General features: G+C 50.3%; 1 protein-coding gene across 1 annotated transcript in view; it reads right to left on the bottom strand.

Annotated features, from left to right (window-relative positions):
- Nucleotides 1–249: 249 nt before the first annotated feature.
- LOC147105427 (complement component C9-like) overlaps nt 250–20,617 on the bottom strand; it is a 130,021-nt gene continuing 109,653 nt past the window's right edge. The window contains 7 exon segments of the mRNA XM_086011730.1: nt 250–441; nt 443–559; nt 3,281–3,370; nt 3,372–3,410; nt 3,412–3,461; nt 8,216–8,359; nt 9,736–9,976. Coding sequence (XP_085867856.1) covers nt 250–441; nt 443–559; nt 3,281–3,370; nt 3,372–3,410; nt 3,412–3,461; nt 8,216–8,359; nt 9,736–9,976 — 873 coding nt within the window.

Below are 20,617 nucleotides of genomic sequence, written 5' to 3' on the forward strand. Positions count from 1 at the left end.
TGGGGGCACCCCCCACACCCATTCCCTTCCCCCCCACACCCATTCCACCTTTCCCCCCCCCCACCCAATTCCCCTTCCCCCCCACACCCATTCCCCTTCCCCCCTCACCCCATTCCCCTTCCCCCCCACACCCCATCCCCTTCCCCCCCCACACATTCCCCTTCCCCCCACACCCATTCCCCCTTCCCCCCCCACACCCATTCCCCTTCCCCCCACACCCATTCCCCTTCCCCCCACACCCATTCCCCTTCACCCCCACACACCCGTTCTCCCCCCTCCCCTTCCCCATGCCTGTTTCTTCTCGTCAGGCCCACAGGAGTGCCTACCTTTCCCCTTGTGAATGGGTTTTGGCGTCTGGCAGGCTACATCCTGGAAGTGTAGAGGGCACAGGCACCGGCACTGCCCGTCCAGCTGGATCACTGTGCCACCGTTCCTGCAGGGGCGCGCACTTACACACGTTGTACTCCGCCTCATAGTCACCGATCGCTCCGCTCCAGGTCTGTCTGATCACCGCAGCTTCCCTCATCGTCACCGGAACCAGAGCGTAGATTGGCAGCGGCTGCAGAGGCAAACGTGGCTTCAGTTACTGACACACTGGCAGAGAAAGCCCAGCCGCCCCATCAAGCCCGCCCCACAAAGCAGGACCACTTCCTATTAGGGGTGCGAAGGGGTGGAAAGTTTCCGGTAATTTTCCAGAATTTTTCCACGGGACATTTAGCTTGGGAATTTTGCCCAAAAATGCACATGCTAGCATAATATTGTTTTTTTTTGTATTTCTTTCATTTTTTCACAGGTCCTCTCTTAAAATTACTAAGAGAGATGGAATCTTAATTATTAAGGAATTTCTTAATCAATATATGTTTACCTTCTTACTTGGCTTGTTTTAATAATTACAAGTTTTGTGTATGTCTGGTGAACAAATGTGTCCTGATTGGTTGGATGAGTGGATGAGCGATTAGCTCCCTCTATTGGTGATGTAGCATCTATGTGTGCACAGGTCATTCTTCCATCACATGGAGCATCAGGAAAAATTTACTCACCTGTTGCAATCATGCTTGATCGACCGCAGTTCGACACAGATGAATACTGCTCTTTATTTCTCTGCATAGAACAATGCCACGTTTACCGGTCGGATGTGTGGAAGCATTTACCCCAGGCATTAAAGATGGAAAGACTGTGTACATGTGCAAACACTGTACAAAGTCATATGTAAAGAATGCCACAAAGATGCAGCAGCATTTATCCAAATGCAACAACTTCACTTCAAAGCTCACAGCAGTCAGCCCAGGTTCCTCTGCTTCCATTCAAGAAGATAATGGTTCACATTCAGCATCAGTACTTATCATCAGCAACTCCTGGCCCACTTGGAAGGTTCTTTGATACAATGGATAACCATAGCCAGAAGAATGCAGATGAGTGCCTTGCTCGAGCTGTATATGCAACAGGCTCACCCCTCATGCTCACAGCCAATGTGTACTGGAAGAGATTTTTCAATGTTATTCACCCTGCATACTGTCCTCCCACCAGACATGCTTTGTCTACTTATTTGCTGGAGGCTGAGTATAAAAGAGTCCAAGGAAAGCTCAAAGAAATGATAGAGATGGCAGACTGAGTTGCAGTTATCTCAGATGGGTGGTCAAATGTACGAGGGGAGGGCATCATAAACTACATCGTCTGCACTCCTCGCCCAGTGTTCTTCAAGAGCACAGACACGAAGGACAACAGACACACAGGCACACACATTGCTGATGAGCTGAAAGTGGTCATCAACGATCTTGGATCACAAAAGGTCTTTGCAGTAGTTACTGACAATGCTGCGAATATGAAGGCTGCTTGGGCTCAAGTGGAGGAGGCCTACCCTCATATTACGTCTATTGGGTGCGCAGCTCATGGGCTCAACCTGCTCCTCAAGGACATCATGGGTTTGAGAACACTGTACAAGAGAGCCAAGCAAGTTGTTAAGTATGTCAGGGGAAAACAGGTAGTTGCAGCAACCTACAACTCCAAGCAAACGACAAAGAACAAGAGTGGTTAGCAGCCTTAAACTACTCTCACCAGTAGCATCTGCAATTGCTCAGATTGAAGGAGATGACGCTGTCTTGTCAGATGTTCTCGGGCTTTTTGCTGATTTAAAAGAACAAATCAGTATTGCCCTACCCACATCCCTGCTGCTCAAAGCAGAGGAGAAGGCAATTGTTCAATTCATACAGACGTGTCAAGAATTTTGTGTCAAGCCGATTCATGCTGCAGCATACATGCTGGACCCAAAGCATGTTGGGAGGCCAATACTTTCTGGAGAACAGATCAACCGCGCTTACAGTGTGATTTCCACCCTCTCACGCCACCTCAATCTGGACGTGGGCAAAGTTCTGGGAAGTCTGGCAAAGTTCTCTACCAAGCAAGGTCTTTGGAATGGGGACGGGATATGGGAATCATGCAAACATATCAGTGCACATACCTGGTGGAAGGGACTTTGTGCATCTGAGGCCCTGTCACCTATTGCATCGGTGATACTCCAAATCCCACCTTCATCAGCGGCCTCTGAACGAAACTGGTCACTTTTTGGGAATACGCATACAAAGGTGCGCAACAGGCTGACTAACAAGAGAGTGGAGAAACTGGTGGCTATCCGGGCAAACCTACAACTTATTGAGCCAGATACAGAAGTGTCCACCACACAGCTAGACACTGACACAGAGGAGGAAATGGACACGTCAGAGCCAGAGTCCGAGAATCAGGAGGAGCAATGAGGAGTAGAAGACTCATAGGGTCAAAATAAGGACAAATTACAGGCTAAATATAAGCTGACGCTCTTTTTATTTTATTTTAGGTGGGTCTTTTTTGTGGGGGTTCAATAAAGTTCAAAATTATAACCTAAATAAAGTTTTGAAAGCCTGTTTTTATTTGTATGGAACAGTATGTCTATTTTGATGACAAAGATAATATAAGGGTGAGAGACAAAAACCATCAGTGTGCAAAAAAACTCAAAATTCCCCAAATCCCCATAAATTCCCAAAAGTTCCCATGGAAAGTTTCTTTTAAAAATTCCCAAAATGTTGCAACCCTACTTCCTACCCTGCCCCACCCCATCCCCTCGCCCTCCTGCCACCCCACCTTCCTGTTCCCCCTCCGATGTTCCGATTGAGAAGATAAAGTGTCCCTGTGTTCGACCAGAGGGAATATCCGGACCAGTTACCTCACCCCCGAGAAACCCATTGACCTCCCCGGCCTCCTGAGGCAGCCAGCCCCCTTCCCACCCAGCTGTGCGGGCTTTTCTTACCTTCTGCCTCACTAAAGTGGCGGAGTTTATGAGCGAGACGGCCCAGTCAGTGTAGACGGAGGCGTCGAGTGACCCCTTCCTCTCGGAGAGGCAGGATATTCAGCTTAGTGAGGAACGCAACATCACCACCGGGTCACGAATGACAGCACGTCCTTGATGAGGGGCTTTTCCTGTTTTTCGTCTGAAAGAGATGACCGCTTGAAACCACCGCAGAAGTAACAGGAGGGGTCCTGTACCGCCTGTACCTCATTAATTACGTAAGAATTAGGATCAGGAGTCGGCCATACCGCCCCTCGAGCCTGCTCCACCATTCAATAAGACCATGGCTGACTTCGACCTCAACTTAAGGAGACAGTAACAGACATTTGGATAATCATAGTTTAATAAGACAAAGTCAGCATGGTTTTATGAAGGGGAAGTCATGTTTGACAAATTTGCTGGAGTTCTTTGAGGAAGTAACATACAGGGTGGATAAAGGGGAACCAGTGGATGTAGTGTATTTAGACTTCCAAAAGGCATTTGACAAGGTGCCACACAAAAGATTGTTGCTTAAGATAAAAAATCACGGGATTGTGGGTAATATTCTGGCATGGATAGAGGATTGGCTATCTAACAGAAGGCAGAGAGTTGGGATAAATGGTTCATTCTCAGACTGGCAATCAGTAACCAGTGGTGTTCCGCAGGGGACAGTGCTGGGTCCCCAACTCTTTACAATCTATATTAACGATTTGGAGGAGGAGACCGAGTGTAACATATCAAAGTTTGCAGATGATACTAAGATGGGAGGGAAAGTAGTGAGAGAGGAGGACATAAAAAACCTGCAAGGGGACATAGGCTAATTAAGTGGGCAGAGACTTGGCAGATGGAATACAATACTGGAAAGTGTGAGGTTATGCACTTTGGCAGGAAAAATCGTAGAGCAAGTTATTATCTTAATGGCAAGAAACTGGAAAGTACTGAAGTACAAAGGGATCTGGGGGTCCTGGTGCACGAAACTCAAAAGGTTAGTATGCAGGTGCAGCAAGTGATTAAGAAGGCCAATGGAATGTTGGCTTTCATTGCTAGGGGGATAGAATATAAAAATAGGGAGGTATTGCTTCAGTTGTACAAGGTATTGGTGAGACCGCACCTGGAATACTGCGTACAGTTTTGGTGTCCATACTTAAGAAAAGACATACTTGCTCTCGAGTCAGTACAAAGAAGGTTCACTCGGTTAATCCCGGGGATGAGGGGATGGACATATGAGGAGAGGTTGAGTAGATTGGGACTCTACTCATTGGAGTTCAGAAGAATGAGAGACGATCTTATTGAAACATATAAGATTGTGAAGGGGTTGGATCGGGTGGATGCGGGGAGGATGTTCCAGATGATGGGTGAAACTAGAACTAGGGGGCATAGTCTTAGAATAAGGGGCTGCTCTTTCAAAACTGAGATGAGGAGGAACTACTTCACTCAGAGGGTGGTAGGTCCATGGAATATGCTGCCCCAAAAAGCTGTCGAAGCTACATCATTACATAAATTTAAAACAGAAATAGACAGTTTCCTAGAAGAAAAGGGAATTAAGGGTTACGGGGAGCGGGCAGGAATTTGGACATGAGTCTAGGTTCGGATCGGTCATGGCCCTGTGGGTAGCGGAGCGGGCCCAGGGGCCGTGTAGCCTGATCCTGCTCCTGTTTTGTGTGTCTAATTCTGTTAGATTCAGGAGATAGTCCTGTCAAAGTGGATTGGCGGTTAGGATCAGATCAGCCATGATCTTATTGAATGGCGGAGCAGGCTCGAGGGGCCGATTGGCCTACTCCTGCTCCTATTTCTTATGTTCTTATGTTCTTATGTAACTCCACTTTCCCGCCCGATCCCCATATCCCTTGATTCCCCTAGAGACCAAAATCTATCGATCTCATCCTTGCATATACTCAGCGACTCAGCATCCACAGTCCTTTGAGGTAGAGAATTCCAAAGATTCACAACCTTCTGAGTGAAGAAATCTCAGTCTTAAATGGCCGACCCCTTATCCTGAGACTATGCCCCTTAGTTCTAGACTCTCCAGCCAGGGGAAACAACCTCTCAGCATCTATCCTGTCAATCCCCCTCAGAATCTAATATGTTTCAATGAAATTATCTCTCATTCTTCTAAACTCCAGCGACTATAGGCTCAATCTCTCCTCATAGGACAACCCTCTCATCCCAGGAATCAATCCAGTGAACCTTTGTTGCACCGCCTTCAAGGCAAGTATAGCGAGAGGGTTCGAGTACAGGAACAAGGATGTCTTGCTGCAGTTGTACAGGGCCTTGGCGAGACCACATCTTGAGTATTGTGTGCAGTTTTGGTCGCCTTATCTGAGGAAGGATGTTCTTGCCATGGAGAGAGTGCAGCGAAGATTCACCAGACTACCTGGGATGGCAGGAATGACGTATGAAGAGAGATTGGGTCGATTAGGCTTATATTCACTGGAGTTTAGAAGAATGAGAGGGGATCTCATTGAAACTTATAACATTCTAACAGGACTAGACAGGCTAGATGCAAGAAGGATGTTCCCGATGGCGGGGGAGTCCGGAACCAGGGGTCTCAGTCTAAGGGTAAGGGGTAAGCCATTTAGGACAGAGGTTAGGAGGAATTTCTTCACCCAGAGAGTGGTGAACCTGTGGAATTCTCTACCACAGAAGGCAGTTGAGGCCAATTCATTAAATATATTCAAGAAGGAGTTGGATATATTTCTTAAGGCTAAAGGGATCAAGGGATATGGGGAGAAAGCAGGGACAGGGTACTGAATTTGGATGATCAGCCATGATCTCATTGAATGGCGGAGCAGGCTCGAGGGGCCGAATGGCCTACTCCTGCTCCTATCTTCTATGTTTCTATCCTCCCTCAGATAAGGAGACCAAATCTGTGCACAGCACATGGCAGGACGAAGCTGCTCTACCGATTGGTTTCCCAGCCACGGGACTCGATACCCACTCGCCTGTCCCTCGATTGCCGCACTGTGGCTCCAGTCGCTGCAATCCACTGGTGAACTGCAGCAACTCACCAAGGTTCCATCCCCTGTCATCTCCACCACCTAGAAGGACAAGGGCAGCAGGTGCATGTGAACGCCACCACCTCCAAGTACCCCTCCAAGTCACACAACATCCTCACTTGGAAATATATCGGCCGTTACTTCATCGTCGCTGGGTCAATATCCTGGAACTCCCTCCCGAACACGGACTGCAGTGGTTCAAGGAGGCGACTCAGCATCACCTTCTCAAGGGAAATTAGGCGATGGGCAATAAATGCCGGCCTTGCCACATCTCGAGAATGAATAGAAACACATATACTATGGAAATAAAGAGTCAGCCAGATAGTCAATGGCAGCGGTGGGGATCCACTCCAGGCCTGATTATACCGAAGGGAAAGAGCAGCTCGAGGTCCTAGTCATGGTTGTCATCCAATTCCTTACTGATGCTGTACCCGGGAGTGTTTGATGTGACAGTGCAGAGGGAGCTTTACTCTGTATCTAACCCATGCTGTACCTGCCCTGGGAGTGTTTGATGGGACAGTGTAGAGGGAGCTTTACTCTGTATCTAACCCCGTGCTGTACCTGCCCTGGGAGTGTTTGATGGGACAGTGCAGAGGGAGCTTTACTCTGTATCTAACCCGTGCTGTACCTGCCCTGGAAGTGTTTGATGGGACAGTGTAGAGGGAGCTTTACTCTGTATCTAACCCGTGCTGTACCTGCCCTGGGAGTGTTTGATGGACACAGTGTAGATGGAGCTTTACTCTGTATCTAACCTGTGCTGTACCTGCCCTGGGAGTGTTTGATGGGACAGTGCAGAGGGAGCTTTACTCTGTATCTAACCCGTGCTGTACCTGCCCTGGGAGTGTTTGATGGGACAGTGTAGAGGGAGATTTACGCTGTATCTAACCCGTTCTGTACCTGCCCTGGGAGTGTTTGATGGGGCAGTGTAGAGGGAGCTTTACTCTGTATCTAATCCGTGCTGTACCTGCCCTGGGAGTGTTTGATGGGACCGTGTAGAGGGAGCTTTACTCTGTATCTAACCCGTGCTGTACCTGCCCTGGGAGTGTTTGATGGGACAGTGTAGAGGGAGCTTTACTCTGTATCTAACCCGTGCTGTACCTGCGCTGGGAGTGTTTGATGGGACAGTGTAGAGGGAGCTTTACTCAGTATCTAACCCGTGCTGTACCTGCCCGGGATTGTTTGATGGGACAGTGTAGAGGGAGATTTACTCTGTATCTAACCCGTGCTGTACCTGCTCTGGTCGTGTTTGATGGGACAGTGTTGAGGGAGCTTTACTCTGTATCTAACCCGTGCTGTGCCTGCCCTGGGAGTGTTTGACGGGACAGTGTAGAGGGAGCTTTCCTCTGTATCTAACCCATGCTGTACCTGCCCTGGGAGTGTTTGATGGGACAGTGTAGAGGGAGCTTTACTCTGTATCTAACCCGTGCTGTACCTGCCCTGGGTTGTTTGATGGGACAGTGTAGAGGGAGCTTTACTCTGTATCTAACCCATGCTGTACCTGCCCTGGGAGTGTTTGATGGGACAGTGTAGAGGGAGCTTTACTCTGTATCTAACCCGTGCTGTACCTGCCCTGGGAGTGTTTGATGGGACAGTGTAGAGGGAGCTTTACTCTGTATCTAACCCGTGCTGTACCTGCCCTTGGAGTGTTTGATGGGACAGTGTAGAGGGAGCTTTACTCTGTATCTAACCCCATGCTATACCTGCCCTGGGAGTTTTTGGATCCGGATGTGTAGAGTGTCCCATTCTCCAACACAAACATTCCTCTTTTCAGTTGTGCCTTATGGCTCACTGCAACAGATTGTGTGACAGCTTCCTTTATTGACTTGTTTGGAGTCGTTGCTCAATGAGCTGACACTACTGCTCTCTGAATCGACGCTCAGGTTTATACCCGCTCCAGAAAACACAATGGCCGTATACGTACCTGAGTATCCCCTTGTGATCCTCTTACATTGTTCCGAACTGACATTGCCAGAGAACTCGGGGTTGACGCCTCCTGTCGCGCTTTGTTGAATGTTGTAATTAGCATCAAACCCCAGACATTCCTTCACACGCTCAGTGGAGATATCTATAAATGTACGAAGGTGAGATATTTAAGCAGCTACAAGCTGAACCTTGCTGATGTCATAGCCGATTAATCACTAAAGTTACTGAGGCAAACAGACCAGGAAAGTCCCATGTTGCATTCCAGGCATGCATCGAGTTATCTGATCTCGGAAGGAATGTGTTATCTCGCTGTGCTCGCTGACCTAAATTTACTGCCATTCCGGCAACGCCGTGATGTTAAAACTTTCATCCTTGTTTTCAAATCCCTTCGTGGCCTCGTCCCTCCCTATCTCTGTAATCTCCTCCAGCCCCACAGGTGCAGCAGGCGGTTAAGAAGGCAAATGATATGTTGGCCTTCGTAGCGAGAGGGTTTGTGTACAGGAACTAGGATGTCTTGCTGCAGTTGTACAGGGCCTTGGTGAGACCACACCTTGAGTATTGTGTGCAGTTTTGGTCGCCTTATCTGAGGAAGGATGTTCTTGCCATGGAGGGAGTGCAGCGAAGATTCACCAGACTGATACCTGGGATGGCAGGAATGATGTATGAAGAGAGATTGGGTCGATTAGGCTTATATTCACTGGAGTTTAGAAGAATGAGAGGGGATCTCATTGAAACTTATAAAATTCTGTCAGGACTGGACAGACTAGATGCAGGAAGGATGTTCCCAATGGTCGGGGAGTCCAGAACCAGGGGTCACAGTCTAAGGATAAGAGGTAAGCCATTTAGGACTGAGATGAGGAGGAATTTCTTCACCCAGAGAGTGGTGAACCTGTGGAATTCTCTACCACACAAAGCAGTTGAGGCCAATTCATTAAATATATTCAAGAAGGAGTTAGATATATTTCTTAAGGCTAAAGGGACCAAGGGATATGGGGAGAAAGCAGGGACAGGGTACTGAATTTGGATGATCAGCCATGATCTCATTAAATGGCGGAGCAGGCTCGAGGGGCCGAATGGCCTACTCCTGCTCCTATCTTCTATGTTTCTATGTTAAACCCCCCGCAGATCTCTGCGCTCCTCCAATTGTGGCCTCTTGAACATCCCTGATTTTAATTGCTCCACCATTGGCGGCCGTGCCTTCAGCTGCCTGGGCCCTAAGCTCTGGAATTCCCTCCCTAAACCTCTCCGCCTCTCTCTCCTCCTTTAAGACGCTCCTTAAAACCTCCCCACCTGCCCTGATATCTCATTATGTGGCCCTGCATCAAACTTTTGTTGGATAACGCTCCTGTGAATCGCCCTGGGACGTTTTACCGCATTAAAGGTGCTATATAAATACAAGTCGTTATTGACTGTAAAGGAATTGAGAGAGAGATGCTGGAACAAAGCAGCAACAAGGGTGCGGGTGAGGAGTGGCGGGAGGAGTAACCCGGCTTTACACCCTTAAACAACTTGACTCACGTTCTCTGGCCATTTCGGACTTGTCCAACACGTACACCATTTGATATTCACCACCCAGGGTCCCAGAGGAAGAGTAGTGTGTGCCATAGTCCTCCAAGATTTTAAAATACACTCCCTTGTCATATTCTGTGGGCAGGTTCTTCAGATCAAAAATAAAATCCTCGTCCAACTCGTAGCGATTCCTGCGCATGTGGAAGTTTGCCAGCTGTACTTGACCTTTGACCCGGAAGTATTCGTTGGTCTAGGTTGTGAAGAAATTAAAAAAAAAATAATTCAATTATTTCACATTGAGAATTAAATTTTGCACATAAGAAATGAGGAACCTATGGCCAGTGACACACTCCGACCCAACCTGTCACCGCCCACGCCTCTCCTCCGCCAAAACCTGTCCCCCGCTCACACCCCTCCCCCCTCTCCTTCGCCACCCAGTCTCTGTCCCCCCGCTCGCTCTCTCCCCCCGCTCGCTCTCTCTCTCCCCACTCCTTCTCCACCCAGTCTCTCTCCTCCCGCTCGCTCTCTCCCCCCGCTCGCTCTCTCTCTCCCCACTCCTTCTCCACCCAGTCTCTCTCCTCCCGCTCGCTCTCTCCCCCCGCTCGCTCTCTCTCTCCCCACTCCTTCTCCACCCAGTCTCTCTCCTCCCGCTCGCTCTCTCCCCCCGCTCGCTCTCTCTCTCCCCTCTCCTTCTCCACCCAGTTTCTCTCTCCCCGCTCGCTCTCTCTCCGCTCGCTCCCTCTCTCTCCCCACTCCTTCTCCACCCAGTTTCTCTCTCCGCCGCTCGCTGTCTCTCTCTGTCCCCCTGCTCGCTCCCTCTCTCCCCCCGCTCGCTCTCTCCCCCCGCTCGCGCTCTCTCTCAACCCCCGCTCGCTCTTTCTCTCTCTTCCCCCACTCGCTCCCTCTCTCTCCCCCCGCTCGCTCCCTCTCTCTCCCCCCGCTCGCTCTCTCCCCCCACTCGCGCTCTCTCTCAACCCCCGCTCGCTCTTTCTCTCTCTCCCCCCACTCGCTCCCCCTCTCTCCCCCCGCTCGCTCCCTCTCTCTCCCCCCACTTGCTCTATCTCTCTACCCCCGCTCGCTCTATCTCTCTCCCCCCGCTCACTCCCTCTCTCTCCCCCCCCACTTGCTCTATCTCTCTACCCCCGCTCGCTCTATCTCTCTCCCCCCGCTCGCTCTATCTCTCTCCCCCCGCTCGCTCTATCTCTCTCCCCCCACTCGCTCTCTCTCCCTCCCCCCGCTCGCTCTATCTCTCTTCCCCCGCTCGCTCCCTCTCTCTCCCCCCGCTCGCTCCCTCTCTCTCCCCCCGCTCGCTCCCTCTCTCTCCCCCCGCTCGCTCTATCTCTCTCCCCCCCGCTTGCTCCCTCTCTCTCCCCCCCCGCTCGCTCCCTCTCTCTCCCCCCGCTCGCTCTATCTCTCCCCCCCACTCGCTCCCTCTCTCTCCCCCCGCTCGCTCTATCTCTCTCCCCCACTCGCTCCCTCTCTCTTACCCCGCTCGCTCCCTCTCTCTCTCTCCCCCCGCTCGCTCCCTCTCTCTCCCCGCGCTCGCTCTATCTCTCTCACCCCGCTCGCTCTATCTCTCTCCCCCACTCGCTCCCTCTCTCTCCCTCCACTCGCTCTATCTCTCTCCCCCACTCGCTCCCTCTCTCTCCCTCCGCTCGGTCTATCTCTCTCCCCCGCTCGCTCTCTCTGTCTCCCCCCGCTCGCTCTATCTCTCTCCCCTGCTCGCTCCCTCTCTCTTCCCCCACTCGCTCCCTCTCTCTCCCCCCGCTCGCTCCCTCGCTCTCCCCCCGCTCGCTCCCTCGCTCTCCCCCCGCTCGCTCCCTCTCTCTCCCCCCGCTCGCTCCCTCTCTCTTCCCCCACTCGCTCCCTCTCTCTCCCCCCGCTCGCTCCCTCTCTCTCCCCCCCCCACTTGCTCTATCTCTCTCCCCCGCTCGCTCCCTCTCTCTCCGCCCGCTCGCTCCCTCTCTCTCCCCCCGCTCGCTCCATCTCTCTCCCCCGCTCGCTCCCTCTCTCTCCCCCCGCTCGCTCCCTCGCTCTCCCCCCGCTCGCTCCCTCTCTCTCCCCCCGCTCGCTCCCTCTCTCTCCCCCCGCTCGCTCCCTCTCTCTCCCCCCGCTCGCTCCCTCTCTCTCCCCCCGCTCGCTCCCTCGCTCTCCCCCACTCGCTCCCTCTCTCTCCCCCCACTCGCTCTATCTCTCTCCCCCGCTCGCTCCCTCTCTCTCCCCCCGCTCGCTCCCTCTCTCTCTCCCCCGCTCGCTCCCTCTCTCTCCCCCCGCTCGCTCCCTCGCTCTTCCCCCGCTCGCTCCCTCTCTCTCCCCCCGCTCGCTCCCTCTCTCTCCCCGCTCGCTCCCTCTCTCTCCCCCGCTCGCTCCCTCTCTCTCCCCCCGCTCGCTCCCTCTCTCTCTCCCCCCGCTCGCTCTATCTCTCTCCCCTCACTCGCTCTCTCTCTCTCCCCCCGCTCGCTCCCTCTCTCTCCCCCCGCTCGCTCCCTCTCTCTCTCCCCCCGCTCGCTCTATCTCTCTCCCCTCACTCGCTCTCTCTCTCTCTCCCCCCGCTCGCTCCCTCTCTCTCCCCCCGCTCGCTCCCTCTCTCTCCCCCGCTCGCTCCCTCTCTCTCCCCCCGCTCGCTCCCTCTCTCTCCCCCGCTCGCTCCCTCTCTCTCCCCCCGCTCGCTCTCTCTCTCTCCCCCCGCTCGCTCCCTCTCTCTCCCCCCACTCGCTCTCTCTCTCCCCCCGCTCGCTCTATCTCTCTCCCCCGCTCGCTCCCTCTCTCTCCCCCCGCTCGCTCCCTCTCTCTCCCCCCGCTCGCTCTATCTCTCTCCCCCCGCTCGCTCTATCTCTCCCCCCGCTCGCTCTCTCTCTCTCCCCCCGCTTGCTCTCTCTCTCCCCCCGCTCGCTCTTTCTCTCTCCCCCGCTCGCTCTCTCTCTCTCCCCCCGCTCGCTCTATCTCTCTCCCCTCACTCGCTCTCTCTCTCTCTCCCCCCGCTCGCTCCCTCTCTCTCTCCCCGCTCGCTCTCTCTCGCTCTCCCCCGCTCGCTCCCTCTCTCTCCCCCGCTCGCTCTCTGTTAAGTCTGTGTGTCCCAGTTATGCTTATTATAAATCACTGGACACAGACAACAAGAATAACTTTTAACAGGTCTTTACTATTCAGAGGTCAGGGCTGAACTGCCCAGCAAATCCCTACACAACGTTTATATACCGGTGTGGTCACCACTGGTATTACAGTATACAGCAGCCAAGAGAAAGTAGTACATCTCTTAAGGTAGTTCTCTTAAGGTGGAACAGGTTACATACACCACAATCCTCCCTTTTTAGCTTAACAGTTATATCCCCATTTAACATAACATAATAACATATAGATATATATATATACAACTTCATGTAAAACAGTTCAAAGATTCAGTCTCTGAGGAGGCCTCCTGATCCGAGTTGGATAACGCCTTTCAGGGGTCTCTGATTCTCGTTGCTGGGGTGACTCATCTAGTTGATCTCTTATGGATTGGACATCATCATCAGGTACATTCACTTCTGAGGTAGATGCTTCAGGTTCACTAACTTCTTCCACAGTTGTCTCTGCCGTAACCCTGGGTTCGACCCTTGTTCTCGATTCTACCAGTTGGTCAGCATGACGCCGTATTACATTTTCACCAATATCTACCGTGTACATAAGGGGTCCTTGTCTGGCCCAAATTGTTCCAGATTGCCATTTCTCGTTTTTATAGTCCCGGGCTAACACTGGTTGTCCTATTTCGAAACTCCAAGTGGTCTTGTTATTTATCTGCTGGAACTGTTTGTTTTCAACTTCCCTCCGCACATTTGGTTTTAACAAATCCAACCTGGACTGCAACCTCCTGTTATAGAACATCATGGCAGGACTTTGGTTTGTCACTGCACGAGTGGCGTTTCGATATGCCAGTAGGAATTTGTCCACCTTGTGTTGTAGTGGAATCTGATCTTCGCTCATGGCCTTTATTGCTTTTTTGAACGTTTGTACAAATCTCTCGGCCAACCCGTTTGTAGCCAGATGATATGGGGCAGAGGTATAATGTTTCACCCCATTCTTCTTCATGAATTTCTGGAATTCTTCTGACACGAACTGCGGTCCGTTGTCTGAACATATTTGTTCTGGCAATCCATTTCTTGCAAATATCGTTCTTAGCACCGCGATCGTCTTTTCCGAGGTAGTGGTAGTCATCTTAATCACTTCTGGCCATTTAGAATGTGCGTCCACCGCAATTAAAAACATGGAGTCCATGAATGGACCAGCAAAGTCAATATGTACACGTTGCCATGGGGTTGAAGGCCATTCCCACGGATGCAGCGGTGCAATCGGAGGTGCATTTTGCACTTTTGGGCACCCTGAGCAGCTTTTCGTCAGATCTGTAAAGTCTGTGGGTTGTGCAGTTAATAAATACACAGACTTCAGAAATAACAAACAGGTCTTTACTATTCGAAGGTCCGGGCGAATCTGCCCTAGTTATCCTGTAACATCACTTATATACTGGTGTGGTCACTGTCGGTATTACCGTATACAGAAGCCAATCAAATAGTGCCACACCTAAAGTAGTTCTCTTAAAGGTGAACGGTTACACTCAATCGTTCCCTTAAAGGTAGACGGGTACATACACTACAATCCTCCCTTTTTGGCTTATTACTTACAGGGTCCCCGTTAAACATACATATCTTCAACTTCACATAACAATTTACAGATATACTCTCGGTGGAGAACAAACAATTTACAGAGATAATTCCGGTGGAGTCAACGTCATATAAAACAGTTTACAGATATACTTTCGGTGGGAACAGTTCACAGGTTCAGTCTCTGATCTTGACTCATTCCGAACAGCATCTCTTTGGTGTAGCCGGTTCACATGGCTAGCGTGACTCCTCCATAGCCTTTTTCTTAAAGTAACAGCTTGACCTTCCGTCCTGTTGAACCAGCAGTGCGGACTTTTACAACCAACTGGCTGTCTTGATAATTTTCGGGTTTTCAACTAATTTAGCTCCTTTCATGGTGTCCCGCCTGAGATGATAGTATTTTAGACAGTTATTAGCTCCTGCTTCTTTTTCTTTTCTGCCTTTTTGAAACTCTCGGAGCTCCTTTCTCTGCGGCCATCTGTAGCGCCACCAACTCTCTATGTTCATTAGACCTTAAGTGCTTCATGCGGATTTCTGTACTTTGGGAGTTTTCATCACAAACTGGGCAGACCAGATCCTCGTAATATTCAGTGTCACTCAATAGGTCAGGATAGTATTCGGGGTCGTCCTGAGTTAGGCCAGTGAGGGGCCCTTCTACTTCCTTCTTATCCAACTGGACGTTAGCCGACGGTGGTTCCTTCTCTGACCATCTTTCTTGAAAAGACTTCTTCAAGCATTCATATTCATCCCGCTCTTCCTGGGATGTCTGCCATTCCTTCCCGCCTGGCCTCATTTGTGAGTTCAATACCTTCCCTTCCATCGGGGATTCCGTTATCAGGCTATTTAATCCTTCTACTGAAGTAGCTGTTTCCGCATTCTTCTGTTCCCCTTGACATAATTCAGCATACTTTTGACATCCATGTGCAAGCTGTGTTGCCCCCTCAGCTGTCTCCGTGACTTTTGGAAGCTCCGAATTCTTTCCCGTTGAAACCTGAAACTCGTGTTCCCATTTTGGAGTCTTGTCCCTCAGCATGTATAAGAGTTGGCTGGCCGTTAACTCTTCTACGGGGACACTGTGGATTAGCGCCTTCTCCATTTCATCCACCTTTCCCTCCAATGTTTTCACCTTCCTTTCCTCCGGTCCTTTGGTTTTAAGCGCTCGAAGAAATTGCGCCTTGGTGTTCTCTAACTCCTGATCAGGGGCCATTCCTACAGTCTCTGTGTTCCTTCCATTGGCCTTTCCTTCCACTGCCCGGATTCCTAGTTGAATATGTTCTTCAAGTTGTTGGACCTCTGCCATTGCCGCCTCATATTTGTCTTGGGTTTCCTTCAATAATTTAACGAGTTCTTGGACATCTTGAATTTCACGTTCTGCTATGTCTTCCACCTCTAATTTTCCATCTACGGATGGAATCTCTACCGATGAGTCTGTCTTGGCCTGGAGCTCGTCAAACATTTCCTGCAGCCTTTGTAATTCTCGCTCATGTTCAACCTTTAGTTGTTCATATGCTTTCACTAAAACTAGCTTTTCGGAGGTTGCTGAGTTAATCCCCTCCAGAATTGTAGCCTGGGCCTGTTCATACTGTTCTTTCCACTTCTCACACTCTGCTTGCAAGGAGTCGTAGAGAAGTACTGGAATAAAATCCCGGCTTCCTGAAGATTCCTCTTCATTTGCTTCTTTCGCAATTTCCTGTTGGAGTTCAGCCAAGGCTGTTATGCTATCTGCCTCTTGAAGTCTCACTGCCATCAAATCTTCTTTATTCTTGCAGTCTATCTCAGTCATTTTCCCTTTATTTTCATTTAACTGAGTGATAAGCTCCTCTTGCAACATGGCCACATTATTCACATCAGGTAAAGAAGCGTTTCTCTTTTCCATGTCCAAGATTTTTTCTGCATCTCTTTAAGTGCACACTGCGATTCAGCTTCTCTTAACCTTGCCTGCACTAGCTCCGTCTCCAATTGCAGAACAAAATCCTCAGTGTAGCGTGGTTTGCCTTTATGCTGTATCTCTAGATCATGCAAATATTCTAACTCCTGAACATCATAAGGGAGGTGTGATCGGTAATTGGTCACGATGGCTCTATGGTCGCTCTCTGCTTGAGCCAGCAGGTTCTGTTGTCTTTCCAGACTCTCCCATTCGGTGTCATAGAACTTTTTCATTGTTTTCATCTCTTGTACGAGACGGTAACTTAATTGTTCGAATTGTTGTCATACTTTGAAATAACGTTGAGTTCGAGCTCGGTGTTCCTCCGTAATGCATATGTCTGTGACTTGAACAGACTCAGAATTCTCTGTCTTTATGCACGCCATCGTTTTTCCAACCTTAGTCAGTGAGTTCATGTTAACCTTGTTTTTCATACGTGGGCTGGACTTATCGTCTTCCGGCTCAGAGTCTGAGCTGCTTGTCCACCAACGGGGTACTCAGAGCCGGCAAAACCGAACGTGCGGGAGTGGGAGAGCGAACAGGAGCCGAGAACGGGGAGAGAGACTGCGCGAGAGCCAGTCCAGCGGCTGAACTGTTCTCCACCTACGGAGTACCCAGAGCCGGTAGAACCGAACGTGTGGGAGAGGGAGAGACAGAGCCGAGCACGGGGACCCTGTAAGTAATAAGCTAAAAAGGGAGGATTGTAGTGTATGTACCCGTCTACCTTTAAAGGTGAACGGTTACACTCAATCGTTCCCTTAAAGGTAGACGGGTACATACACTACAATCCTCCCTTTTTAGCTTATTACTTACAGGGTCCCCGTTAAACATACATATCTTCAACTTCACATAACAATTTACAGATATACTCTCGGTGGAGAACAAACAATTTACAGAGATAATTCCGGTGGAGTCAACGTCATATAAAACGGTTTACAGATATACTTTCGGTGGGAACAGTTCACAGGTTCAGTCCCCGTTCTCGGCTCCTGTTCGCTCTCCCACTCCCGCACGTTCGGTTTTGCCGGCTCTGAGTACCCCGTTGGTGGAGAACAGCTCAGCCGCTGGACTGGCTCCTCGCAGTCTCTCACTCCGCACCCGGCTCTCACCCGCACGGTTCCCATTCGCCTCCCCAGCCCTCTCACAGACCGGTGTTTCCCTCCCCGGCTGCGGCTGGGTTTCTCCTCCCGCGCCTGCTCGCAGGCTCAGCGCTTCGTGGCTGCGGTCGCTGCCCGGATTTTTCCCGCCGATCGCGGTCCGGCTGTCACCCGACGCCGTTGGACCCGACTTTTGGCCGGTACAGCTCCCCCTCGACCGAGGTCGAGTGCTCTGCCCTTCTCCTCCGGATACTTCTACCCCTTCCCCTACTTACAGTCTCTTCGGCCGCCTTGTTTCTTGCTGGTCGGCTCACTCCACACCGTGGTAGCAGGGTAATCAGTGCCTGTTGCTGATGAAGCTTTTGTTGCTAGTCTTCCAGCTTCTGTAAAGTACCACACTTTCTGTTGTTGTAGCCTCGTGTTTTCTTTTGGTAGCACGACGAGGGCGGTTGCCTCTCTTCGACGCTCTTTGTTACTTTGCTATTCTTGCCGCAGGGTACGATCGGACTCGTCGCCACTGTAAAGTCTGTGGGTTGTGCAGCTAATAAATACACAGACTTCAGAAATAACAACAAACAGGTCTTTACTATTCGAAGGTCCGGGCGAATCTGCCCTAGTTATCCTGTAACATCACTTATATACTGGTGTGGTCACTGTCGGTATTACCGTATACAGAAGCCAATCAAATAGTGCCACACCTAAAGTAGTTCTCTTAAAGGTGAACGGTTACACTCAATCGTTCCCTTAAAGGTAGACGGGTACATACACTACAAGATCCTCTATCTGTTGGTCGATACCCGGCCACCACACATAAGCCCTAGCAAGGCTTTTCATCTTGGCTCCCCCCAGATGACCTTCATGCAGTTCCTTTAGAACTTTCTCTCTTAACTTAGGAGGAATAATCACCCTTGTTCCATACATCAATGTTTCTTGACAGACGGACGGCTGTTCTCGTCTTGCTGAGAATGCCAGTAACAGTGGATCACCATGTGCTGGCCATCCCTTCACTGTCACTTCGTAGACCCGGGACAGTGTCGGGTCATTCCTGGTTTCTCTTTCAATACTTGCATTGGTGACTGGTAAACATTCGATGATGGTCGAGTGAAATAACTCAACAGTGTCAACCGTCGGTGCCTCCTCCTCTGTAGGTAGTGGCAGGCGCGACAGCCCATCAGCATTACCATGCTGCTTTGTACCTTTGAATTCGATCTGATATTGATGTGCCCCTAGGAAAAGGGACCATCTCTGGAGTCTCTGTGCTGTCATCACTGAAACACCCTTCTTAGGGTTAAAAATGGATACCAACGGCTGGTGGTCTGTCAGAAGCGTAAACTTTTGGCCCTGCAGGTAATGATTAAACTTCTTTACTCCCCACACAAGGCTGAGAGCCTCCCTATCTATCTGAGCATAGTTGCGCTCAGCGAAGGTCAATGATCTGGATGCGAACGCAACTGGCCTCTCCAGGCCATTTGGCAACTTGTGTGAGAGTACTGCCCCAATACCATATGGAGAAGCATCACAAGCCAAATGGATAGGCAGCGTTGGGTTGAAGTGAGCCAACACTTCCTCTGAGGTGATCAATGCCTTGCTTTTGCGAAAGGCCCTCTGACAGTCCTCGCTCCACTTCCATGGTACTCCCTTCTGCAAAAGAGCGTTCAGCGGGTGCAGCACCGTGGATAAATTTGGCAGAAACTTATGGTAATAGTTAATCAACCCTAGGAACGACCTCAACTGGGATACATTATCCGGAGCGGGAGCCTTCACAACAGCTTCGATCTTGTCAGGAGACTTATGAAGCCCCTCCTGGTCAATGACATGACCACAGTACGAGATCCGCTTCTGAAAGAACTCACATTTCTGGCGATTAACTCGAAGTCCATATTCTTTCAGTCTGGTGAGCACCAGTTCCAAATTTGCAAGGTGTTCCTCGTCATCATCTCCTGTAATCAGAATATCGTCCAGGTAACATTGTGTGCCTGGAATTCCCTGTAATACCTGCTCCATGGCCCTCTGCCAAATTGCTGGAGCCGATGCCACTCCAAAAACCAGTCTATTATACCGGTACAAGCCTCTATGCGTGTTGATCGTGAGATACTGGCGTGACTCTTCCTCAACTTCCATCTGTAAGTACGCCTGTGCCAGGTCTATCTTGGTGAAGTGTTTCCCACCAGACAACGAAGCGAAGATATCCTCAATCCGCGGAAGCGGATACTGCACCATGTGAAGCACCGGATTAACAGTGATCTTGAAATCTCCACAGATGCGAACCTTCCCCGGTTCCCCCGGCTTGTTGCTCGATGAACGCTTCATGACGGGAACAATGGGCGTGGCCCACTCACTCCAGTCTACCTTAGACAGTACTCCTGAACGTTCTAGCCCTTCCAGCTCAGCTTCCACAGCAGGTCGTATCGCATAAGGTACCGGTCTGGCTTTGAAAAATTTCGGGTTTGCATGTTCTTCAACCTTGATGTTTGCCGTAATTCCTCTCAGTGTTCCCAGTCCCTGTTGGAACACCTCTTTAGCATCGTCCAATATTCTGGACAATCGTTTAGGTTTGACATCTTTTTTACCGGAATCTACCGTTAGTGCTTTTAAGGAATGCCAGTCCATATTTATTTTCCTAATCCACTCCCGTCCCAGTAGTGGTTGACCTCCCTCAGGTAGCACATATAAGTCCATTCCTCGGCTTTCTTTGCCCTTGTGGACCACCTTTACCTCTATCTTCCCGATGGGGTATACTCTTTGCCCCGTGTATGTTTTCAATACAATCTCCGTATCCCGTAGGGGAATATGTGGGAATAACCTTTTGTAATCTTGCTTATTCATGACCGTCAATGCCGATCCAGTGTCCAATTCCATCTTCACTTGGACTCCTGCTATCTGAAGTGTGACCCAGATTGTTTGAAGGTCTGCTTCATTACTAACATTGTGTACTCTTAGACTACCCAGTTCATTACTGCTGGAGTCTGAATCTGACTTCTGTTCGTTCGAACTGTTCTCTGTCACCTTGTGTACCTTTCTGTACTTGTCCTGCGGTGACTTTTTGTTGCTGGTCTTCTTTCCTGACCGGCATACTTTAGCTATGTGACCAAGCCTGCCACATTTTCTGCATTCCTGATTTTTGAACCAGCACTGGTTCTGATCGTGCGTTGCCTTTCCACAACGATAACATTTGACTGTACCCAAGACCATTTGATTGGTGCTGAGTTCCGGTGACCGTAGCTGCATTTCCGCAG

The sequence above is a fragment of the Somniosus microcephalus genome, chromosome 18, assembly GCF_052327205.1.
Source record: "Somniosus microcephalus isolate GS21.2 chromosome 18, FLI_Smic_1.0, whole genome shotgun sequence".
NCBI lineage: Eukaryota > Metazoa > Chordata > Chondrichthyes > Squaliformes > Somniosidae > Somniosus > Somniosus microcephalus.